Source organism: Petromyzon marinus, chromosome 1 (genome assembly GCF_048934315.1).
Source record: "Petromyzon marinus isolate PM22_M1 ecotype Great Lakes invasive population chromosome 1, UKy_Petmar_22M1.pri1.0, whole genome shotgun sequence".
Classification (NCBI taxonomy): Eukaryota; Metazoa; Chordata; class Hyperoartia; order Petromyzontiformes; family Petromyzontidae; genus Petromyzon; species Petromyzon marinus.
The window spans coordinates 19,143,434-19,161,692 of record NC_133667.1 but is presented as its reverse complement, the minus strand read 5'-3'; the positions used below and the strand labels follow the sequence as shown (position 1 = coordinate 19,161,692).

Sequence of the window (18,259 nt, the reverse complement as noted above, 5' to 3'; positions counted from 1 at the left end):
AGGCAAGTGAAGTCCGTGGCAGATGCACCCAATATAACTCAAAAGAAACCCAAAAAAATAAGTCTGGAATGGAGAATGAAACCTCAAAGCAAAGTTCTTTACATTAAAATAAAAAGGACGGCAGGTGAAAGTTAAATAAAATAACCATTACTATAATTTAATAATTCAATAGAAGCCATTTTGAAATTTGAATTATGAAATTGTAACATAATGTCCTACTTTTCAAATATTTACACAGGATTTGAATACTTACCTCACTGCACAAGGCACACTTTAATAATGTGCCGCATTATGACCGACCAGCTGTGTGAAATGAACCATCGTCCGTGCATTCACGGCTCTGTGCGTAGGCTGCGATTCACTACACTGTCCAATCATTCACAACTGTTATTCTGACGTTCATACTTTGACAAGGAACTGGCCCAACGAGACAGTGTGCAAATGGCAGCGCGGTGTGTGTGTGTCCTGTCACCACGAGAATCACCTGGTTCAGGTATTGGTACTCCTCTGGCTGCTTCAGTTGGAACTCTTCTCGCTCCTCCTGAGTTGCGCCAGCAAGCAGATAGTAGAAGACATGGTAGTTCCTGCCAATATCACCACCACCACCACCGGCATCATCAGCAGCCATTCAGAACACTTGCTATCACATTCTGCAAAACATTTTTTTCTAAAGACAATCTTTTCACAGATCAGTTGAGATTAATTCATCGCTCGTGGCCATTCAGGAAGAGGTGATAATTTAGAGGTTACCGGGCATTTTTTTTACATTTTGCCATGACACCAGCATAAAAAAGGCAGAATTGTTTTTTACTCGACGTTTTGCATATTCAAAAAAAAGGCATATTATTTATATAAATAATGCTCGGGGGCCGTCCATAAATGACGTCACGCGATTTTTGACGATTTTTGACCCCCCCCCCCTCATCACACGGCGTCACAAAAAGTCAGACCCCCACCTCAAATATGACGTCACAAAGCTCTGCCCCCCCCCCCCCAAAAATATATAAAATATGCTTCAAATCGCTTTAAACTATTGCCATTGTAGTGTGTATTTAATGTGGCGCTGTACTCTGATGTTGTACGAGAAAACATTACAAAGTATATTTAATTAAGTAGAACGTGTTGTCTATATTTATTTAAAGTTGCGCATTTTGATGTGACGTCACATTTCTCAAACCCCCCCCCCCCCTCATCACACATCGTCACAAATGTCTGAACCCCCCCAGGTGCGTAACGTCATTTATGGACGGCCCCTCACGCAGTTCCTGCATCCCATCATGCAAATCCTCCAAGAGGACGAAAGATCACTAACCAGTTACCAATAGCCTAACCTGTTGTTGCATTAAGAAACAGGAGGCAAAAATAGATGCCACCACTAAAAACCACCAATGTTTGACGAGCACTGCCTGCCCATTTGTGTGGGAGACACGGCCAGGGGAGGAGGGTGGGAGGGGGGCGTGACGTCAGCGTCGCGCACGACGCAGCTCGACGCTATGGGGATGCGGGTGATGTCATCACGCAGATGTGCCCGGTGATGTCACCGCCGTGCCCTTTGGGGGACGACGTTACGCGCTATGACGTCATAGCGCCCTGGAGGGAGAAATCGCCACTCCGAAGCCACAGCGTTGTGGGCTTGAGGTACAATGACGTAATGACCTAAACATCGCCTCTCAACATAAACGCGAGGGGGTAAACCATCTTACCAGAAGGGCCCAGCAATAAAACGCGAGACACAACTTCCGAAAGGGTGTTGGCTGCCGTCCGTCTTAATTGGGGCATTTATTTTTCGAATCTTTTGGGGGAGGCGACCAAAATGTTTGAGAAATTGGGAAAGGCCGCGATTTTCTGTGAATGCCCTCGACGAGATGAGCGGTTTTGGTGGCGTTGCATGTTTTCCTCCGACGTACCATTTGGGAGATACACGGAGCCTGACGGACATGGGATGTAATTGGTGCAATATATACAGTGAGGGAAAAAAAGTATTTGATCCCCTGCTGATTTTGCCGTTTGCCCACTGACAAAGAAATGATCAGTCTATAATTTTAATGGTAGGTTTATTTGAACAGTGAGAGACGGAATAACGACAACAAAAATCCAGAAAAACGCATGTCAAAAATGTTATAAATTGATTTACATTTTAATGAGGGAAATAAGTATTTGACCCCCTCTCAATCAGAAAGATTTCTGGCTCCCAAGTGTCTTTTATACAGGTAACGAGCTGAGATTAGGAGCACACTCTTAATCCCATAGAAAATCTGTGGAGGGAGCTGAAGGTTCGAGTTGCCAAACGTCAGCCTCGAAACCTTAATGACTTGGAGAAGATCTGCTAAGAGGAGTGGGACAAAATCCCTCCTGAGATGTGTGCAAACCTGGTGGCCAACTACAAGAAACGTCTGACCTCTGTGATTGTCAACAAGGGTTTTGCCACCAAGTACTAAGTCATGTTTTGCAGAGGGGTCAAATACTTATTTCCCTCATTAAAATGCAAATCAATTTATAAAATTTTTGACATGCGTTTTTCTGGATTTTTGTTGTTGTTATTCTGTCTCTCACTGTTCAAATAAACCTACCATTAAAATTATAGACTGATCATTTCTCGTCAGTGGGCAAACGTACAAAATCAGCAGGGGATCAAATACTTTTTTCCCACACTGTACACGGACGCCCAGTACAAACTGCATGATATGGTGTATTGCTTTTACCAAAAGAGATGTACCGGTAATTTACACATTGAATCAATTCATACTCTAAATGAATTGGGGGGGGGGGGGGCGGTTTTTTCATAAAGAACACGTTAATCATTAATTTGTTGTAAAATACAGATGTGAATCTTGATGACCCGTATCAAATTACACCTGTTAAACAAATTTGATTTTATTACAATGATTTTAAGCTACACTGTTAAAAATTGTAGAAAGCTTTTGTAATGTAATAAATAACATCAGTGTATCTTGCAATTTTTCTATGTTAAACAAAGACAGGATTTTTTTTAATCAAGTTGTGATAGGTTTCAACATGAATAATATACAGAATACACAAATATACATCCTGAAAGTAAATGAACTATTTAGACCAACCAATTTTTAAAAGGCAGACCTCGGATATAAAAAAATAATAACCATCAAAGTGTGATAAATCTGAAAACGACTAAACTTAAGTGCTCTGCTGTAATACTACATCCATATGCTACCCAGTCACCTACAATAAATCAGTGTTATCAAATTTGGAAGGAAGTAGCAATAGTTGATTGTATTACAAATTTCCAAAGCATTTACAATCGGAATTAACAACTGATCCAATGTGTGTAATGCAACTTGACAGAGATGACAAGGATGACAGAAGTGGACGAAATGCCGCCAGGGAGGTTCACGCAGCAGACGCTTCGTTGAAAAATGTCCATTACAAAAACCTAAGCAGTTACTTGTTATTGTTATGAAAAAAAAACGCGTGGAACTTTATTCGATGTAAAAAATAAATGTAAACTGACAACACGCAGTAACGTCCTGAGGATATCAGCACATTGGCACAGAGCAAATTACTACAGGTGACACAATCACAGCCAACGACAATGTTTGTGAACAAACTCCAAGCCGGTGGGGCATCTTCATGCCCACCCCTAGCTGCCACTGCTATTCAATAGGGTAAAATAAAATCAAATGTTTCACTCCGGGTGACGCTGCAAAGTATTATCTGTATTTTGATTTAGCGTGCTGATCTTAAAGGTGCATTGAAAAATTTGATACTCCGACTGATGCTTCTGTTGTTGTGGAGTAACTCATGCAGCCAGCTATGGCTCTAGGATTTGGTGTTACACGTTGTTTATGTAGTTTATTGTTAAAATTCGGTCACAGTCCCTGTGAGCACTGTTACGTTGCAATCATGGCTTTATTTTTTGGTGATTTCGAAAAGTTTTGTGGTTTGGACATGTTTGTTTTGCTGTAGTACAGAGTTAGACTGATGGCCTTAATCTAAGTTTTCTTGTGGTTGTTGTTGTTGTTTGATTTGCATCCCACTGGGATTTTTTTTGCACACAACGTTGGTGTACGGTGCTTTTTTCAGGAATATTTTGCTGTTTTTTTCATTTATTTTCTGTTTGCACAGTCACATAGTCACTTTAAGATGTTTTCTTGTTGGTGTTTTTGTTTGTTGTGGTTGCACCCGATTCAAGAGCCGAATGGCTCACAGGGCTATACCAAAATAAAGAAACTGAAATAAAATAAAACTGAAAAATGCTGTAAACACATGAAGGACGTACCTCTCTTTTGTCTCTTGGGAAACAAGCCTCGATTTTTCCAGCAAGTACTTCTCAACAACAGCGCTGATTGACAAGGGTCGGGTAGGGTTGTGGAAGACAAGATACTGTTTTATATCGTCTTAATTTCATATGCTATCAGACACTTTAACTTACACATGTAACAAAAAAGGCAAAAACAAACCTATCACTAAAAAGCATGTATGAATGCGAGGCCTGCTGAATGTTATTTTTTCAGAAAACTTTATTTTAATTACATCAATGCCACAATTGCATTGTTACCCAAATAACCACAATGCATGCAATACATTGCTCAAATATATTGTTCTTTTCAATTACAGTGAAATTAGAAGCATGCTCAAATATTTTTTGTATCCTTTCACATGAGACCTCGGTAAAAACTTGCCAGACGGTGTCCAGGGAATTAAGTGATTTTTTTACTCACAGGACCTACGATTTATATGGTGATTTACGTGGCCAATTGACTGGGCCTAGTGCCTGCATTTTATTTGTTTTACCTATACATTCTAATTTCATACAATGCCACTGAAACCTTCTGAACAAGTACTGATAGCTAATATATCAATCGAGGTATTTTAGCATTGGCTATCAATTATAAATGTTTAAAAACATGTCATTTGCAAGCATTTTATAACTGTGCTTCACGAATCAGTGGCCAAACAACAACTTAACATGTATTTAAGGTCATGCGCAAACACGTGTAATTAAGCTCATGCGTATATTTCATTTAATGATAAAAAGGGAAGCATTGAATTTAGCTGTAAGGATTAGTAAAATAATCTCGACATCTTCTAGCAAGGGATGCTTTGCACGATTCATTACTACATGACGTGTGCATTGATTCAAGAGGTACCGGCATAGGGTAGGGGTCTGAGAGGTGTACACTTACCCACGCACGATGCCGTTTTCCCAGTAATTCACTTGTATGAACTTGCCAAATCGGCTGGAGTTGTTATTGTGAGCCGTCTTGGCATTTCCAAAAGCCTGCGGCACACAAACCCAACGGGAGGAAGGAAGATTTATTGAACACTGCTACAAGTGTGCAGATCCGTCTAACAGAACAATGTCAATGGCAACTTTAAATTGCTAAGAAATACAACTTTCTAAAGAAAGCAACTTGGTAGTTTGAGCAATAGTACTTGCCCTAGCTTCATATCATCGTACATTTTACATACGATAGTTAATGGCTCATTGATTATATTAATTCGATGCACTTTCAGTGTCATTTTCTTCAACAAAAGTCAGACATAAATTGAAAGAATTGGTGGCCTACTGCTGTAATTTAAAATATGACATGTAAAGAACCGAGTTAGGATTGTATTTCTAAAGCTGCAGAGCTCTGAGAACAAATGGAAACTACAATTTACATCAAATTTGAGTGTTGACAGTTAGAATTTAACGCAAAATAAACCTAATCTTTCCCATTCAGTAAATGCAAAATATCAGTTGTGGACGACAGTATTATGATTATTAGATGAAAAGGACGGCAATAGTCAGATTTTTGATAACCAACTTTTGCTATGTTCACTTCTGAAAGAAAAAATATATTAACTTAGTTATAATGACACGAATAGGTCTAATTTTCATCTTATTCCTTCCAAGTCTCTCTCCAGCGTATCAAACAGAACAGTCGACGATAGGTGTTCATCATTAGCAGTTCCTTCTGCGGTGTTTCTATCTCTAGGTCTGGTCAGGCCAAATGGTCTTTAAAAACAGTCGCATGCAAATTATTGACAGCAGACTAAATATGCCTTACTCAAATTATTCAGGTCTCAGGTATATCAATGAATTCATTCCTATATATTTATTATCCACTGACTATTTACATTATTAGAACACAAGAAGTTGAAGTAATAATAATTCTGATACTTTAAACAATAAAAAATATAGGTGGATCACCCACAAGGTGATAAGCCAGCTCGTTTCTTTTGTTAATTAAATTACAGGATACAATACAATTAAATGAATGTTTCTAGATAGTGTGCTTTGCATTCGTGGCAACTTTTCAATGAATAAAATCACGTCCTCTAAACATGGCAGCTGTACATTCCAAACATAACGAACAAAAACTGTCTTCAGTTGCAGCGACGTAAATAAACGTTTATTCTCAAGTCGAAGGCTAAAAAATGGCTTTGTGTATATGAAGCAACCCCCCCCCCCCCTCCGAATGCCTCTGCTTACTTTAGCTGCCGGTTGAATAGCGAACAAAACACTATTCATGTTCATCTCACTATCATGCCTAGCGGTGGGAGCAGCCTCGGGAGATGCCATTGAGGGCCACGGGACAATCGCAATTCTATCCAAGGCGAAGAACTTTTCAGAACTTGCCAAAATGAGAAAAAAAAGACTTGGCCGATCTTCAATCCCTTCTGCCTACGACGCACACAAACAACCGTCATTGACCCCCCCAACCCAAAGTATTCCAACCTTACAGCTGTGCTCTCCTAACTCACAGGCACAGCTCTTGACTATCGACAGTTAAAAAAAAACCACGCGATTTACAATGCTGATAAAAGTTAAACTGTGTTCAGTGGCTAGGTTGGTTTCGGGTCCTAGGAGCGCATGCAAGAAGAGCACTTTGCACCAGCATGAGTGGAGAGGGCCTTTTGCCTTCACACAGCCAGCCATCCCCGCCCGCCCACCCGCCCTCCCTTGAGAGCAGCAAGAAAACCCATTAATAAGATGCAGTCTGTGGTGGTTGCTGACAAAGATACCCGGCCATTGAAGGATACCAGGGCAAATTCCAGCGTCACCCCTCCTGGGACATATTTCATTCCTACGGTAAGCTGCGTTTACACTGAGTGAAATGTGCTTAAATAATTAATGTTATATGAGATTTAACCGGTAAAATATCAGCATTTATTTGCACCCAAAATAAACAAATGATAAACATTTGATAAAACCATGTAATGTTGCTTTATATATATACATAATTTACATACACTATAAAATAGGAGCAAATACGACAATCATTCAATTATTAGGCTATTCCCCCTCTTTTTTTTTAAAAGAGTTCAATTATCATTTCAGACTATCAACTCACGTCATAATCAAAAGCAGGTAAACTAGAATAAGAAACACTATTTTGGTCGGGGGGGGGGGGGGGGGGGCGGGGGAAAGACCAAATTATCATATTATTTAAACTAGATCAATGGAATTAACACCAGGCGATGCGGGACACACTGTCAACAGAGGCAACACAACCCGCGTCTCACAGGGGTTCCGCTGAAGCAGGCGGAGGAAGCACAGGGCTGGGCTGGAGGGGAGCAGGGGGATTATTTGTGTTCTCCCACAGGTGCTGAAGCCGTGCTCCGGACAAGGCCTACTCCTCCTGTACACCCCCCACCTGTGTGGGGGCATGGCCATGCGTACAACCACGCCAGGTTTCGGCTGAACTTCGGCCTCAACGTTGCAAAAATCTCTCACAGGCCAACGTCAGCAAAGGGGGCAAATATTTCATCAGCATCGTGGGAACAACATGAACTCCCAAGAAATTATCTCGTATGCACGCTCTGACCTCAATATTATGGTGAGATAAAAAACAGTCTCATGTACTGATTTGTAGCCGCTATGCTATAAAAAGCGCGTTAATTTATCCATTAGAGAGACATGGAACGGTTCTGGATGTTACCTGAACGATCATATCCACATGCAAATGTTTACAAGAGAAAAAACATTCACAAAATAACAAAATAAATCTGTGTATGAACATTTGCATACTATGTTGATGACTTGACAACATTTTCACACTATTAGCGAGCGCCCACCATGGCCGGCATGACAAATGAAGGGGTGGGTGGCCAGCACCACCCGTCACCGTCATCATTATCCATCACCTTCTTCACATGTAACCATTGCCATCATCATCGTCTTCATCACCATCCAAAAGAAGGCAATTATGAATCGTAATTCCGCATCATCATTGTCATCATGTCTTTCTTGCCGACACCGGCCATTAATGTGCTATGACTGGCAAAAATTGGCAGCATTCATTTGTTTGTTGAGGAAGGTGGTATGCGGGGTTCAGGGATATGACAGGCCACCGGTACTCATAACCGGTGAAAACCCACTGAGGGAAGGACCCCCCCCCCCCCCCCCGGAGCCTGCTTCGGTGCCCCTCTGAAAGCCCTTGACCAGTTCAGAGCGATTTTTGTCGTTCCACACCCTGGCCTGCGACCCTGCTGCTACCCACTGGGCACATCACATTGAGGATGCGCTTGCTCGTCAGGTTAATGCTCAGTTTGGCATTGTGGGCAGCCACTCTCTTTCCACCCACATTGTGGAACTCCCCTTGCATGTGGGCAGAGTTCTACCCGAGATGCCACCATCCCATGACGTGTTGGCTACCCCAAGAATGAGAAGCAGCTCATGCAGCAGGGCAGGACACTCACATCGCTGGCTGAGAATGAAACATTACAATAGTCTTCTGCCGATGGTGATCCAGCGTGCCAACATCGTGTGCAAAGCAGTGCATTTCACATGCTAAATCACAAATAAGCACGATTCATAATTGGTTTATTTTGGTATAATGCTATTTTTAAAACAATAAAACCTCCACCACCCAACAGAGCCAATCAAATGAAGCTGTCACATGGGCAATTATGCAAATTGATTTGATTTCTTCGCAAAACCAAAATGTGAAAAGGCAACCAAAATTATGACAACATTTGACTGGAGATTATATCCAGCCTTATCAGGTTGTTAACATGAGGTCAGATCTCGTGTTAACATGCTTCCTAATTAGGGTCCTGAGTAGATGCCAAGACGTTATCGGCACATGTGGTCTAATTTATTAATCACAGTTGATTGGTTGTGATTGGAGGTGAGATTAGTGGCTTAAGGTGAATCTATTGATAGGTTTAAAAAAGTAGGCTGTACTTATGTTAAGGTATATTGTGTTTGTGATGAATTTGGAGTTTTAGTGATATTGCGATTCTAGTTCAGCAGTAATTTAGTTAATTAATGTGATTGGGATTAGCACTTTGAGGAATTGGTGATACAGGTTGTTCGAAGAAACTGTTTGTGTTACATTACAAATTAATTATCAAATGATTCCATCTAAATAGCTAGAGTTGTTAAATCATGATGGAGGTGAGTACAATGAGGATTGATTCATGAGGATTGACTAATAGGGTTTTAGTATGTTATCATGAATTTGGTTAGGTGTTATTTAATCGTCAATTAAATTTTTACAAAGATAATTGTTTATCATTCCTTTCCAGGCAGCATGAATGTTACAGCTATCTGCTTGGTTCAAGTTATTTTTATTTTTCCCAATTTCAATTGACTAATTCATCTTTGCCAGTAATAATTAGTTTTACACAGGATTTTAGCCTTATCAAATTCAATTGTGTGCCCTATGTGACATGCGCATTCTGCAACAGCAAATAATGTAGTGAGTATTTTCTATTTCTTTGATATTATTTAAGTCATGCACTAATTTTGCGATCTGTATGGCCAATGTAACATTTGCCGCAAGTACACATAATCTAATCTTAAGTTAACAGATGGTGTATTTTATATCGAGTTTAAAATCTCACCGTAATTTAGTGTTCCTAAGGACCGGGCTATTTTATCAGTAATTCCGGCAAGTTTTATTATTTAACTGTGTGAGTATTTGTATTGTTTATTATATTCATGTATTGTATTCCTATTCCTCCTTGCTCTGTTTAGTTTTTACTGTGTCCATTCCAATAAAACATGTTAAATATTACTTTACAGGTGCTCATCTGACACGGCTTAATCCGATGCATAAGCATTTTGAGGAGAGAAAAAAATTCGTTGTGGGTGGTAATGTGATTGTTCGTTAAAGTTAGCATCTGCATGCATTATCTTGCGTTACATGAGGTGTGTTAGTTTACCCTGTGAGCCATGTCCAAGCAGGACAACCAGGAATGGAAGGGTGTTTGCCCTCCTCCACTTCCATGGTGAACTGAATGGCTGGATGTTGGGAGCTGAAATGTTCGAGAATTTAAACAATGTTTTACTATTATCTATTTTACCAGGTAAGGTCCACTGAGCTATACAGCTCTCTTTCAGATGCAACCTGGCCACAAATTATAGCTCAACAAGTGGCTTATCCTATGGAAATGTATAGCAGCCAAATACCCTAATAGCATGTTTCTAAATATGGAGGGGAAAACTGGAGGACCTGGAGAAAAATTCACGCGAACACAGAAAACTCCAAATACACAGGCGTCATGGTAGGCATCGAACCCATGACCTTTTGTATACCAGGCGAAGTAGTTCACATCTCGCCAGGTGGTCTAGACATTTAGTGTCTCTGCCATGAGGCCAGACAACCAGTGTCATCGACATAACAAAACCAATGGGATGGTCTAAGCACACTCGATGCCAATGCCTGTGCTCAAAAGTGTCGATGTACAGATTAGCGATTACTGGGGATAAAGGGAGTCTATTGCCATCCCTTTCCTTTTTGTTTGTGAATTTCTCCTGCCCATAGAGGATAGGTATTAATTTGACAAATGTGGTTAATTGTGGGATATTTTTTGTTATAAAACCTTTGTCAAAAAGATTGTTCAATATTTTAAATGTTTCACTTATTGGAACTTTAGTCAACAGGGATATTTAGTAAACAGGGACATTTCCTGATTTTGAAATAATCAGTCGTTCACTCTGATTATGTTATATTCTCTCTCTTAGTAAGGATTAGCGAGCCGTAATTAGTATTTAATTAGCGTGAAGTGATGTAATGTGATGAAATACAATGGGTGTTACCTCTGAGACGCTAAAGAAAGACCAGCAAAAACAGCATTTTCACTCTTCTGATGCGGAGCTTTTAAATTTTCTGGTTTTAAGAAAGGTATCCTTCCCATAGAGGTTGGTTAATTTTATACTTAGGCTTTCACGACCAATATTATGATTCATGATTTGTTACTTTTTTGTTAGTTTGTATAATTCACGTAACAAAAAATCAATTTTTCTTTCCAAGTAAGATGGGAGAGCCACATTTTAAATTTAATATGCAAGAGCTCTTGACATGTTTGTCCAACAACCCCCACGAATAAAATAAATAACGACTTATGGGGTGAATCAGAAAAGAGATTGGTATATTATATCTGGGAACACGCTTCCCTACTGAACACCCCTGGGAGCTAGTGCGTCAATTCATTTATTTATGGTACAGGTGGTCAATGGGCAGAGTACTCATGAGAACAGCACCAGAGGGTGTTGATGGCTGTGAGTAAGAACTGTTCACATATCAACTGTCTCCAGCTGTCCTTGTATATTCAAGGCATTACACCATGATACGAGTTCGTCTAGCATAGCTTACTCAATAAGTCAAAGAAACTCCCCGCTTAATCGAGCATGGGATGGTGCTCATAAATGACAGTCCTGAACAAGGGGGTAAACATTCCACATTCCTACGGCAAGGGCCAGCCGTGTTTTATCGATCACACAGCATCACAAGGAAACATTACACATGAGCGCATGCATTTCACTGCAGGCACAATGAAGTTTCTTCAAATGTATTCAGATTATTGGTGTCTGCAATATTGCAAATTCTCTGGACACTGTGGATGCAGGAATCAGAAAAGAGCATGATCCCGAGGGTTCAGATGAACAACAAAATTCGAGGATTAAGGAATGTACAGTTCAAATGAATGCTAATGTCCACACGCACACACGTGTGTAAATGTAACACAAGAGTCCACAACTGAATGGACGTACATATGGACGCATAATTCTGTCAATTGCCTCAGGTTGGAATAATGCTCACGACTGAGCGCATTCTGATGAGCGAGTGGATAGACCATGAAGGTGACTCCCTTTTTTTAAAGAGGGCCCCAGGGAATTCAAGTCAACTCTTCTCTACATGAACCACATTTACTTGTACTGCGAATTACTAAACATAACAATGACCCCCGGTAATGTGTGCTAAAGGAGCAAAAGAGCAGACCGTGGTGAATGAAGATTACATGGCAAATTCAAAAAGCAAATATTGAACTTTATGGCCTCGAACATATTAGTATTGTATTTTACAATGCATATTTTTTTTAATTGTCCAGGTCTGTTGGTTGATAGCTTTAATATTTGTTTATGGCACATAATGCAATTAGATAGTATAGGGCTGTTGACGGGGCTCATCATCCATTCGGGGCTGATAAAATAGCTACCAAGTCAACAGTCCAATGGAGTGAGTGAGCCCCACAATAGGATTGCAACTGCAATAAGCGGTTCAGCAGTGGGGCTTTCACTTGCTTCAGTGCCTGTATATGTCAAATAACTAGGTAGAAAAATATAAATATCATCGGAGTACATGTCATAAGAATATAATAATAGAGTATACTAACAATAATGAGTGGCCTCTGAGTTTTTTTCGGAAGACCCTGCATTGGGGAGGTTTGGTCAGTGCCCTTAATTACATTTTAAAGCCGTGTAAGCCTTTAATGAATGTAAGCATACATATAATATCACATGCCACGTGAGTGTCGTAGAGTATCTCAGATTCTTTAACCTGGATGGCCTTTGCATTATCGATGACACGAAAGAAAAAAGGATGTTTTCAACCGCAACTAACCAAACATGAAAATGGTTAGACATTGTTATGCAAAGAGTTATAAATATCCATTACATGAATAAAAATGTGAACAATACGAGGATAATGAACCTTGAATCACGACTAAGACTAAACTCTTTTTATTTTAGCAGGTAAGGCCCCCTGAGCTATTATCTCTTTTTTAGAAGTGACCTGGCCACAAATGATAGCTCAACGACGTGGCCTATCGTCACTTGGAAATTTATAGCAGCCAAATTCTCTAAACTCACGTTTATAAATGCGGAGGAAAAAAACAATGAACCCGATGAAAAATCCACGTGACCACGGGGAGAACATGTAAACTCCAAATATACAGTAGCAGGCGCCAGGGTTGGGATCGAACCCACTACCTCCCGCATACGAAGCGAGGAAGATAACATCTCGCCACCGTGGTGCCACTTAAGCTGATGATACATTCACTGGATCGCTGAAGGAGCTATTTTTCAATTCCTGTATGTTGTTCGCAAGGGGTTCATGTGACACCTCCAGCCACTAGAGGCCGCTATATTCACCAGTATTCCAAAAGTAATATTTTTGTTGCCATAAATTGTGTCAATTTCAGTTAAACAGGGGCAGACCATTGCACCTCAAACACACGTATCCATTAATGAAATGAGTTGTCCCAATTCAATGATTAATTCTTAATATATTCGCAGGATTGCAGCAAAAAGAAGGAATTAATTAAATTAATCATGCTAACCTCTTGAACATTTGGTCTGTTTCCTCTTTGAGACAATGGCAGGGTTCCTTCCTGAAACGTGCCAAATATGTGTGAGAAAGAAAAATATCGATGCAATTCTAAAAATGTAACTGCAGCCGCGCTTTGCAGCCAGGTTGCTGGAGTGCTCCGTGTATTTTCTGATTCGTTTTAAAAGACGATGCTTTAAAATTGGCCTCTGCAGTCACAGTCCAGCTGCACTAGGGTTTTAAAGGATCGAAATAATTTATTTATTGTCGCAATGCCTGTATACTGTCAACCCCTACACTCTCTGCGATTACATTTACTTGCAAATTCCATCCCTAGTCCCACCCAATTACCCTTGGGTTGTACCCACCACAAACGTACAGTGAGGGAAACAAGTATTTGATCGCCTGCTGATTTTGTACGTTTGCCCACTGACAAAGAAATGATCAGTCTATAATTTTAATGGTAGGTTTATTTGAACAGTGAGAGACAGAATAACAATAACAAAATCCAGAAAAACGCATGTCAAAAATGTTAGAAATTGATTTGCATTTTAATGAGGGAAATAAGTATTTGACCCCTCTGCAAAACATGACTTAGTACTTGGTGGCAAAACCCTTGTTGGCAATCACGGAGGTCAGACGTTTCTTGTAGTTGGCCGCCAGGTTTGCACACATCTCAGGAGGGATTTTGTCCCACTCCTCTTTGCAGATCTTCTCCAAGTCATTAAGGTTTCGAGGGTGACGTTTGGCAACTCGAACCTTAAGCTCCTTCCACAGATTTTCTATGGGATTACGGTCTGGAGACTGGCTAGGCCACTCCAGGACCTTAATGTGCTTCTTCTTGAGCCACTCCTTTGTTGCCTTGGCCGTGTTTTGGGTCATTGTCATGCTGGAATACCCATCCACGACCCATTTTCAATGCCCTGGCAGAGGGAAGGAGGTTCTCACCCAAGATATGATGGTACATGGCCCCGTCCATCATCCCTTTGATGCGGTGAAGTTGTCCTGTCCCCTTAGCAGAAAAACACCCCCAAAGCATGTTTCCACCTCCATGTATGACGGTGGGGATGGTGTTCTTGGGGTCATAGGCAGCATTCCTCCTCCTCCAAACACGGCGAGTTGAGTTGATGCCAAAGAGCTCCATTTTGGTCTCATCTGACCACAACACTTTCACCCAGTTGTCCTCTGAATCATTCAGATGTTTATTGGCAAACTTCAGACGGGCATGTATATGTGCTTTCTTGAGCAGGGGGACCTTGCGGGCGCTGCAGGATTTCAGTCCTTCACGGCGTAGTGTTACCAATTGTTTTCTTGGTGACTATGGTCCCAGCTGCCTTGAGATCATTGACAAGATCCTCCCGTGTAGTTCTGGGCTGATTCCTCACCGTTCTCATGATCATTGCAACTCCACGGGGTGAGATCTTGCATGAAGCCCCAGGCCGAGGGAGATTGACAGTTCTTTTGTGTTTCTTCCATTTGCGAATAATCGCACCAAGTGTTGTCACCTTCTCACCAAGCTGCTTGGCAATGGTCTTGTAGCCCATTCCAGTCTTGTGTAGGTCTACAATCTTGTCCCTGACATCCTTGGAGAGCTCTTTGGTCTTGGCCATGGTGGAGAGTTTGGAATCTGATTGATTGATTGCTTCTGTGGACAGGTGTCTTTTATACAGGTAACAAGCTGAGATTAGGAGCACTCCCTTTAAGAGTGTGCTCCTAATCTCAGCTCATTACCTGTATAAAGACACCTGGGAGCCAGAAATCTTTCCGATTGAGAGGGGGTCAAATACTTATTTCCCTCATTAAAATGCAAATCAATTTATAACATTTTTGACATGCGTTTTTCTGGAATTTTGTTGTTGTTATTCTGTCTCTCACTGTTCAAATAACCCTACCATTAAAATTATAGACTGATCATTCCTTTATCAGTGGGCAAACGTACAAAATCAGCAGGGGATCAAATACTATTTTCCCTCACTGTATATAACCTTTGGTTGCAGTAGCTCTCTCGCAACATTTCATCCTCAGAAGTCCGCCTGCTGTATTGTTTCACCTGAAGACGATGGCTTGTGTTGCTATCGAAACGTCGTGTTTTAATCGTCATTTTTTCTATCTACTGTGACTTTACTGAAAGAACCAAAGAGTAGAAATGGAAGCCAAAGAAAATCTCAGCGTTATTTCGAACAACAATGGAAATGTATTCGTAATTAAGATTTTCAGGAAATGTGAGCACGATTTTAAAATGTTATGAAACTGGAAACAACTTATAAAGTGAAGAGATTAATGAAGTCAATTTAATAATAAAGATAGCTTCCAATCCAAACCACTTCATGCTGTTCCGCCATGCATTACTCATTAGCTGCCTTTAGAGCGTTGTGCGGTTAGTCAAATGCGCCATTACTACATTGGTATCTGTGATGTTCTATAAACATAGCCTATACACTTTGTACAGTGTAAATGAGGCTGTGGGTTTACAGAAAAATCGACCTCTTGGCTATTTTTCTTCACCATCCATTTGATGTACATTTAACTTTTTTGGCACCGTACGTAGCCAACCCTGCTCATCGGAGAAGTGGGGATAATCATCATGATTCAAGGCCCTTACCGATTAATAAGGGTAGTAACCTGGGAGTGGTGGAAAAATGTATCCGAAAACCCACACAAAGGGGTGGACTGTGCGCAAAACCTAGGGGGCGTGAAAAACACCATCTACAGAACACCTGACATCGTTTTTGATTACACTTCCACAGTATAAGCAACAAGAACAACCGCCGTTCGCCACGAAGTGATGGTGACGTCACCAGAGCGCTTGTGACAGGCCAGGTGCACGTTGAGGCTACGTGAAGTGTCGAAGGCCCGCTTGCAGATCACTGGTCAGACTCAGGTGCCATGGGTTGACTGACTGAGATGACTGGCAGATGCCCCAGCTGTGCTCCCCACTGTGCCAACTTTCTGCATTTTAGCCACCCGACGCGACGCTCGTTGTTGTGAGCATCGCTCCTCTGTCCTCCGTTGTTGTTAGAGGGCGACTGCCTCCAACTCCCCAGCAGCATTGTTCACAAACCTCCTCCACAGAGGCAGATCCTGACACTTCTGGTACCAGTCATCGGCAAGTCCAATCAACTCGACATCCTTCGATACCACATCAGTCCATCTCTTCTGCAGCCCGTGCCGCGCCAACAGAAGCTGTTTGGGCATGTGGTGGCTGGGCATGCGGAGCAAGCAGTGATGGTGCCAGCAACAGTGGGATAAGAGTGATGGTGCCATTTGTCACTTTCCAGTGATCACAGTGCATGATACATTCAACCTATAACCGAAGCAGACAACAGGAGTCACCTGGAAGTGACATACAATTTACCCTATTATTCATGCTTATCTGTGCCTTTGTACGAATAAGAGTAAAGTGAGAGGATAAGCAGAGTACATAATCTGCTCCCATATCAATACAGACAAGTGGAGTTTATCGTGTAGTTTGTGCAGCATTGGTAGTGGTTAGAGTCCTGTGTTAAGATCGTGGTGACCAGTGTTCGAATAATGGCCATGCACATCTTTGTAACTTGGAAACTATACCTGGTCTGAGCCTTTACAGGGTTGACTTTGCAAGGAGTTCATAATGTGGTTGTGTTAAGATGAGAACCGGGGAAGCCAAGGCACATACGTGTGCTGCCGCCCACAAAACTATCATGTTTTGCGCTGGTGTGAATAGGTGCTTGCTAAAAGCACTTGCATCACATTTTATTATTACATGCTTTTATTTAACTCACTGTCTGTTGTTGTCATACCCTCAAATCTTGTAACTCAATTTTAACCCACTTCCCAATGTGGTATCGACTGTAAACTTGGTATACTTATGTCATACTGATGACAATACTATATTCTATCATTTTTAAAAAAATGTAACCATCTTTTTTATATGTTATGTTTCGGCTTGGGTCTAATTGTCCACACTCAACTGACGTTGGCTGTAATTGCCCACGGTCCCTTTACGTTATGGCAAGCTTCGGGGCCACTTCCTGGAGTCGTGGAGTTTTACCATTACGAGTATGGTACATTTTTATTAAAGCGTGTTTTAAAAAAAAAGTATTTTTAAATATCACTTACACATATATGAGCACTGCTTTCTTCTGTTTGGTGGGACCTCATTAAAATATAGCAGGAAATACTGGTGATTTCAAATTACTTTTCCCTTAACAGATATGTAAATAAAGTAATGCACTACATTATAAATATATCTTGCTTCAGAATAGTGTCATATATTAGGTACTGAATGTATCAATTTCACACATTTGTTTTACATTCATTTTGTACACAGTATTCGTCATGTATGTTCTCTGTGGTGTCTGCCTAAGAGAACAAAGTAAACATTACAAATTATTATGGTCAAGGTCCCACAAATATTAAACGCGTGTCATATTTTCTTCGTTATTTTGTTACTTCCTACTCCTTGCACACAATAGTCTCATATTACCACAAAAAGAGACGACCCTTTCAAAAATATTACAGGGCACTCAAATGTGTTGGCTTAATATTATAAATCCTGCTAGAACACAATACCCTTACTTAAACCAACCACATCCACCATTGTGCAATGCTTTTTATTATGGTCCATATTGCTTCAAGCCAACATTTCATAGTCTCACTAAAGCAGTTTTTTTTTTCTACAGACGCCAAGCGTGGTTCATCACATATGCCATTTTATATGAGTAGGTGGACTATTTACCCATGTGCTCACGTACACTGTA

The 18,259-nt window shown here is 40.8% G+C and overlaps 1 protein-coding gene across 11 annotated transcripts in view; it reads right to left on the bottom strand.

Moving 5' to 3' along the window:
* MYO9A (myosin IXA) overlaps positions 1-18,259 on the bottom strand; it is a 208,414-nt gene that overhangs the window by 122,380 nt on the left and 67,775 nt on the right. For all 11 annotated transcript variants that reach the window (XM_032966355.2, XM_032966347.2, XM_032966409.2 and 8 more), the window contains 3 exons: positions 5,163-5,257; positions 4,256-4,318; positions 485-584 (listed from right to left, as the gene is read on the bottom strand). In XM_032966355.2, the coding sequence (XP_032822246.2) occupies positions 485-584; positions 4,256-4,318; positions 5,163-5,257 (258 nt within the window). The remainder of the gene's footprint in view (positions 1-484; positions 585-4,255; positions 4,319-5,162; positions 5,258-18,259) is intronic.